Genomic DNA, 7,982 nt, shown 5'->3' on the forward strand with positions numbered 1-7,982 from the left:
TAATCTAATCTAATCTAATCTAATCTAATTCGCTTGCCAAGCACTAACACTTCCATAATAATGATTGTTTCCAGGTGCTCACCTACCTTCACCTCTTTGTCAATTTCTGGCATGTTATTAGTGTCCTCCATTGTGAAGACCAACACAAAATACCTGTTCAATGCCTCGGCCATTTCTTCATAAAGAGTCACAGAGCCATAGAGATGTACAGCATGAAAACAGACCTTCGGTCCAACTCGTTCATGCCGACCAGATATCCCAACCCAATCTCGTCCCACCTGCCAGCACCCAGCCCATATTCTTCCAAACCCTTCCTATTCATATATCCATCCAAATGCCTTTTAAATGTTGCAATTGTACTTGCCTTCACCACTTCCTCTGGCAGCTCATTCCATACACGTACCACCCTCTGTGTGAAAAAGTTGCCCCATAGGTCTCTTTTATATCTTTCCCCTCTCACCCTAAACCCATTTCCTATAGATCTGGACAACCCCACCCCAGGGAAAAAACCTTGTCCATTTACCCTAACCAAACCCCTCATGATTTTATAAACCTCTATAAGGTCATCTCTCAGCCTCCAACACTTCATGGAAAACAGCCCCAGCCTGTTCAACCTCTCCCTGTAGCTCAAATCTTCCAACCCTGGCAACATCCTTGTAAATCTTTTCTGAACCCTTTCAAGTTTCACAACATCTTTCCGATAGGAAGGAGACCAGAACTGCACGCAATATTCCAGAAATGTCCTGTACAGCCACAACATGACCTCCCAACTCCGGTACTCAATACTCTGACCAATAAAAGAAAGCATACCAAACGCCTTCTTCACTATCGTATCCACTGGCAACTCTACTTTCAAGGAGCTATGAACGTGCACTCCAGGTCTTTTTGTTCAGTGACAATCCCCAGGACCTTACCATTAAGTGCACAAGTCCTGCTAAGATCTGCAAAATTCAGCACCTTGCATTTATATAAATTAAACTTCATCTGCCATTCCTCAGCCCATTGGCTCATCTAATCAAGATCCCGTTGTAATCTGTAACCTTCTTCGCTGTCCACTACATCTCCAATTTTAGTGCCATGTGCAAACTTATTAACTATACCTCTTAAGCTCACATTAAGAGGTATATCATTTATGTAAATGATGAAAAGTAGTGGACCCAACACTGATCCTTGTGGCACTCCACTGGTCACAGGCCTCCAATCTGAAAAACAACCCTCCACCACCACCATCTGTCTTCTACCTTTGAGCCAGTTCTGTATCCAAATGGCTAGTTCTCCCTGTATTCCATGAGATCCAACCTTGCTCACCAATCTCTCAAAGGGAATCTTGTCGAACACTTTACTGCAGTCCATATAGATCACGTCTACTGCTCTGCCCTTAACCCATAACCAAATGCCCCTTCTCATCCTCTAAAGGACCAACGTTTACTTTAGTCACTCTTTTCCATTTTATATATTTATATAAACTTTTGCTATCTATATTCTGTGCCCATTTTTTTTCTCATGTTCTCTCTTACTTTTCTCTATAGCTCTTTGTGACTTTCTGCTGATCTTTAACGTTTTCCCAATCTTCTAGTTTCCTGCCTTTCTTGACCATTATGTATGCCTTCTCTTTCAATTTGATAGTCTGCCTTATTTCCTTAGACACCCTTGGCCGATTACCCTTTTCGTACAGTCCTTCCTTTTTGCTGCAATATACTTTTGCTGAGCACTTTGAAAAATTGCTTTCAAAGGCCTCCTCTTCTCGTCAATTGTCCCATCATAAAATCTTTGTTTTCAGTCTACGTTAGCTAAGTCCTCACTCATTTTATTGTAGTCTTCCTTGTTTAAGCACAACTTGCTAATGGATTTTATCTTCACACTCTCCATCTGTATTCTAAATTCAACCATACTGTGATCGCTCCTTCCAAGAGGATCTCTAACTATGAGATCATTAATTGTTCCTGTCTCATTACACAGGCCAGATCTAGGTGAGCTTGCTCCCTCTTCCGTTCCATTATACACTGTTCAAGAAAACTATCACGGGTGCATTCAACGAACTCCTCCTCAAGGTTACCTTGACCAAGTTGGTTTAACAAATTGGCATGTAGATTAAAATCTCCCATGATAATTGCCGTACCATTTTCACAGGCGTTTGTTATTGCTTTATTTATTTCCAGCCCCAATATGATGCTGGACTACACCTATCAGTGTCATTTTCTTCTTAGACTTTCTAATTTCCACCCAAATGGATTCAATAGTATTTTCCATAGAAACAATATCATCTCTCAGCACCACCCTGATGTCATCCTTGAATATCAGAGCTACACCACCTCCCTTACATTCCTGTCCTTCTGAATGGTTTGGTACCCCTGGATATTTAACTCCCAGTTGTGACCATCCTGTAACCATGTCTCTGTAATGGCTATTAAATCACATTCAATCACGATGATTTGTGCTGGTAACTCATCAACATTGATACGAATGCTACGAGCATTCAGGTAAAGTGCCCTTATGCTCGCTTTCTTACCCTCATGATTTCCAACATCTCTGACAATATCTCTTGAGTTACCCTTCCTTTTTATTTCTTTCATATTCTGCCACATAGTTAAATCCTCCTGCTCACGTCCACTTGAGGCTTATCTTTATATTTACCGTCATACTTCTTGTTATTTTCCGTTTCCCTTCCCACCACCACCTCCCCCACCTCACACTCCCCCCCACCTTCCCCCCCAACTCAGTAGTTTAAAGTCCGAGTGACCACCCTATTTATCCTTTTCACTAGAACACTGGTTCCAGATTGGTTCGGGGGAGCCTGTCTCATTAGTACAGATCCCTCCTGCTCCAAAACTGATGCCAATGCCCCATGAAGTCGAACCCCTCTTTTCTACACCATCCTCATCATGTGTTTACTTCCGTAATTTTCTTATCCCTTAGCCAATTTGCACGTGGCTCGGGTAGTAATCCAGAGATTATGACCCTTGAGGACCTGTTCATTAATTTAGTTCCTAGGGCTTGATAAACCCCAAACAGGTTCTCCTTCCTAGCCTTGCCCATGTTGTTAGTCTCAATGTGGACCACAAAAACTGGATCCTCCCTCTCCCACTCCAATGTCGTTTCAAGCCGGTCAGAGATGTCCTTCACCCTGGCACAGGGTAGGCAACACACCATGCGGGACTCCTGATCCGGCTTATAAAGGATACTATCTATTCCCCTAATTATAGAATCCCCTATGACTACCACTTGTCTTTCTGCTCCCCCTCTTGAATGGCCTTCTGCACCATGGTGCCATGGTCAGCTGGCTTATCCTCCCTACAGTCCTTTTCCTCATCCCCACAGGGAGCAAATACCTCATACCTGTTGGATAAGGTCAAGAGCTGAGGCTCCTCCCTTCCTTAAATCAGGATCCCTCGACCTGTCTCACTTGCAGTCACACCCTGCTGTCCCTGATCACTAACTGAATTTGAAGTATTTAACCTCCCAGGTGTGACTGCCTCCTGAAACAAAGCGTCCAGGTAACTCACTCCGTCCCGAATGTGCTGCAGTGTTTGAAGCTCAGATTCCGGATCATCAACTCTGAGCCAGAATTCTTCCAACAGCCAACACTTGCTGCTGATGTGATCACAGCAGTTCACAATGGGATCAGCCAGCTCCCACACCATACAGCTACAGCACGTCACCTGCCCAGCCATCTCTACTTAGTTAATTAATTTATATAAATTTATGAGTTAATTAATTTCTAATACTCCTATGTTTTTTCAAATAATAGATAAGAAAAAAAGGATTTTTTTTTACAAATCACACAATAAAAAAAGAAAAGCCTTACCTTATCAATACACCACAGTCTTTTTTGTTTGGTTAGAGGTGGAGGGTGGGTGGGAGATACTATACATGTAGTGTCTCGGATTCAGCCACTGCCCAAATACATCAGTTCAGTCACCTTCCCACAGTGCAATTCGAACACTCCCACTGCTGCTGCAAAACAGAAGCCGCTGACTCTCGAGATAATCCTGGAGTGCATTCTTAAACTGCACTCATCTAGGTAAGTGGAGAGTATTCCATTACACTCCCGACTTGTGCCTTCATAGGTGGTGGACAGGTTTGGTAAGTCAGGATGAATTGAAGATGAATAGTTCATTTTTTTTTTGTCTTATTGTATTTTGTAGTGTTTTCATTAAAAGCTTGTTAGGCCATTTCAGAGGGTGTTGGTTGTCATAAATGAGCCATACCTTGGAAGTGCAAGTGTTTTGCTTCCCTAAAGGACAAAAAGGTTTTTTGGGGGATTCCAGTAGCTACATACTCAGCATTACTGGGTATTTTTATTTTACATTTGCTTTGATTAATTGAATTCACATTCATGAACTGTCAAGATAGTGTTTCAACTCCTTTTCAGAATAACAATAGACTTCAGGATTACCGTCCATTATGCCACTATATGCCATTTTAGGAATCAGTTAGCTCAGTTAACTGGATAGATAATTTGTGATGGAAAGTGACAACAATAATGCGAGTTCAATTCCCACACTGGCTGAGGTTACCATGCAGGACTCTCCTTCTTAACCTCTCCCCTCACCTGCAGTTAGGTGACCCTCAGGTTAAACGCCCACCAATGAGAAAGAGGTTGTCTGGTCTGGTTAGACTTTGGTGACTTCACCTTTACCTTATACCCCATTTTAATTTTTACTTTGTCATATCCTTGATTTCATTAAGGTTGATTTTCCAAATAAGTGATCGTAAAAGATACAGTTCTAATATTGATAAATTGAAGTCACTCATTGCCAAACTAATACATGATGTTGGGGAAATATTAGCCATTTAGAAATCTTTCAGTTGATGTCAATGTCATGTTCAAATTTTTTTTTAATAATCCTCCGTTGATTCTGAATCATCAATTAAGAATCAATTAAGGAATGTATGTTCAATTACCAAAATGGGACTTGGAGAAAGTACAGTTATTTAAATAACTCATTAATTCTTTTTAAAAATTATAATCAACAATGATCTTTCCGTTAGTCAGTGGAACAACCTTAATCAATACAGTAAGAGATGATCAGGCACAAAAATTATAGAGCTAACTGTGCTGTAAACAAGTCAGAATAACAGAGACAAAGGACATCTGCATGGAGATTAGAAAAAGTAGTGAAAAACAAAGTGCCTAACGACAAATAACTGATAAATCTATCCCAGATTACATAAATGTTCAGAATGGAGCTCACAGTTTTTCAGCCTATGTAATGGAGATGATTGTGCAACAGTGACCCTTAGCTAAGTTGTGAGTCAATATTTGGATGCTGAAGAATTGAAGGACTTTGGTAGACTTTATATCTGGACAAAGCTTAACTACAGAAATCGAATAGAGGTTTCTTTTGTTGATCACGGTAGGCTTTCCTTAAATTTTACTCACTAGATTCTGCCAATATTGGCACTACGCGTTTCTTTATTGCATATAAAGAAATAGACTCTATTTCTAATTAAATCATAAACCTGCTAATTATGAACAGCTTTACAATTTTGCTGTATGTAGGAAGAATCTTCCCAATGGATTTCAGACGACAGTGTCAGATTGTATTTCATAAAAGCTTGCACAAATATAACTTCTCTATTTTCTTTCTGAGTCATTCTGATGGATCTTCTCACTCTCACTGGTACTGAATGACCTTTACAAGCTATCCAAATTCAGGACACCAATGGTTCGCTTAATTAGAATGCTTCTTGGATCATGGTACACTATATAGGTACCTTTACCCAGGTTCCTGAGAGAAGTCATTGACGTTTTGGTGATAGGGCAGCCCTTTTTCCTCAAGCAGCCAGTCTGCTAACTTATGGGACTTTGTCGAAGATTACCTTGTATGAATTGACAAACTGTCAATATTCTAACAAAAGATTACTGAGCCCTTGAAATTCTTCCCCTTAAAAGAGTGGAATCAGAATCTTTGAATACTTTTAAGGCAAAGGTAAATGAAAGGTTATCAGGGCAGGTAGAATGTGGAACAATCAGATCAACTATGATTTTTTTGAATGACAGAGCAGGCTCAAGGACCTCATTTTAGATGATTTTATGGTGATTTGCCTCCAGCTTTACTGTTGAAGCATTTCAAAGCTATTACTTGCATTTCAGTTGAGCACAGAAGCAAAGTAATTTCCCCAATATTAGCCACATTTTTAATTATATATTTTCAAAGATCAATAAAGTTCCAGTGAGTATATTCATTCCAACAACAATGACCATTCAATGAAACTGCTAATGCCATAAATGTATGCTATCTTAATATTGAAAACTTTTAATGACTGAATAACAATAAAAAAACATCTTAAATACTAAAAAGCCAAAGATAAATGGTGAGTAGAGTTGCCACACCCTAGGACAGGGTCACTAAACTTGTTTCTTCGAGAATCATTGTCTTAGTTAACTATACTCATTATTGTATTGTCAGAGATTAAAATGATAATACAGCAGCTAACAAAAACAGAAGTGGCTGGAAAAGCTCAGCAAGTCTGGCAGCATCTGGGAAGACATGGCAAAGTTTCAGTTCCAGAAACGTTAACTCTGATTTCTCTGCACAGATGCTGCCAGACCTGCTGAGCGTTTGTAAAAACTTCTGTTTTTGTTTCTGATTTACAGTATCCGCAGTTCTTTCGGGTTTTGTACAGCAGCTAAGATCTCTCCGTCGAAAATCTTTTGATAAGGTTAGTCATCATCCACACAAACATAATTCAACCTTTACTCACGCGTTGCAATAAGGTTTCTTCTCGTATCCTTTATACGTTTTCATATTTAGGGTCATTCTGCAGATCTCGCAATGGAAACATGATTTGTGCCAATACTGCAACAACAAAAAAGAAAAACTCTATCAATTCTTCTTCAGGCGGTTTACCTAATAAGTCAATACAATCACAATGTCGAGAAAAATATATGAAATTAACCACATTTGTGAATAACATGAAACAAACATGCTTAAATCGCGAGCAAAATAATTTGTTCCAGTCTGCACACCTCAACAATAAATTCTGCGTCAAACTATGGATCATTGATCTCCTGAGCGAAAACGCTGAATTTTTAATGCAGGAATATAAAAAGAGAAGGATCAGGTGAAATGTACACATGCATGTGAATAAAACAGAACATAAACCAACTGCACGAAAAACATATTTTTCAGTAAATAGCTAACTCGTTCTCTTCAGGTACAGCCACAATCACTGACAGGTTGCCCGGAATCCGTCCCGTCAGATGCTTCGCATCGTTCAGCAATGCGTCACATCACACATGGAAGAAGTGGAATAGATGTCTCGCCAGCGTTTGAAGCCTCCGACACCTGACAAACGACACTTTTCGCGTAGTTCAGGGGCTGGAAACTCCATTTTAATGCACCAGTGCCGGTCTGATCTGAACGCCATTCCCCCACCCTCACACCCTGTCTCCTAACCACATTCCCGGTCTGTCTGTCTATTTAACACTTTCCAGGAGCTAAGTGACGGAACCGCATCGCTAACAAGGACAGACCGTCTTTTGCTGGGGAGGGGGGGGGGTGTCAAACACGAAATCATTCAATTACCTTGTCCAGGCAGTTCACTTTTTCCGTGGGATAAACAATTTTGCCACAGCGAGCACACTGAGGATTCATGACTGGTGCAAGAGAGAGGCTGAGAGCAGAGCAGAGGCTGTGATGAGCACTCCACTTGCTCCCTCAGAGCGAAGCCAGCCACCTCTGCCTCCGCCTGTCCTGCTGACACTTGCTTCAATCGCTCTTCACCTGACCCCGCCCCCCCAGCCCGGGCGTGCGCGCCCCCGGCCACCTCGCGATGCGGCCGTCGTTCACGATTCCCAGCGGGTGAATGCCGTGCCTGCGCGCGCACGTCAATCACATCACGGTCGGTTCCTGCTTCTCGTGGTTGAATGTTAACTGTTGGGTCTGGGTGCTCTTTCTTGTATCCCTTATGAACCCCCAGCGTTGTGATTCTAGTATGAACTTGTGCTGCTCATGTTTAACAGATCATTATTTCCG

General features: G+C 41.2%; 1 protein-coding gene across 3 annotated transcripts in view; it reads right to left on the bottom strand.

Annotated features, from left to right (window-relative positions):
- The window catches only part of LOC122550024 (LIM zinc-binding domain-containing Nebulette-like), a 387,183-nt gene extending 379,444 nt beyond the window's left edge, over positions 1 to 7,739 (bottom strand). Inside the window, exons 1-2 of one of the 3 annotated variants that reach the window (XM_043690429.1) lie at positions 7,533 to 7,739; positions 6,709 to 6,803 (exon numbers count right to left, since the gene is read on the bottom strand). In XM_043690429.1, the coding sequence (XP_043546364.1) occupies positions 6,709 to 6,803; positions 7,533 to 7,601 (164 nt within the window). In that variant the 5' untranslated portion in view covers positions 7,602 to 7,739. Of the gene's footprint in view, positions 1 to 6,708; positions 6,804 to 6,973; positions 7,109 to 7,148; positions 7,254 to 7,532 lie in introns of those variants that run through there. The other 2 variants (XM_043690430.1, XM_043690431.1) reach the window with 2 other exon arrangements.
- Positions 7,740 to 7,982: the final 243 nt, after the last annotated feature.

Source organism: Chiloscyllium plagiosum, chromosome 5 (assembly GCF_004010195.1).
Source record: "Chiloscyllium plagiosum isolate BGI_BamShark_2017 chromosome 5, ASM401019v2, whole genome shotgun sequence".
NCBI lineage: Eukaryota > Metazoa > Chordata > Chondrichthyes > Orectolobiformes > Hemiscylliidae > Chiloscyllium > Chiloscyllium plagiosum.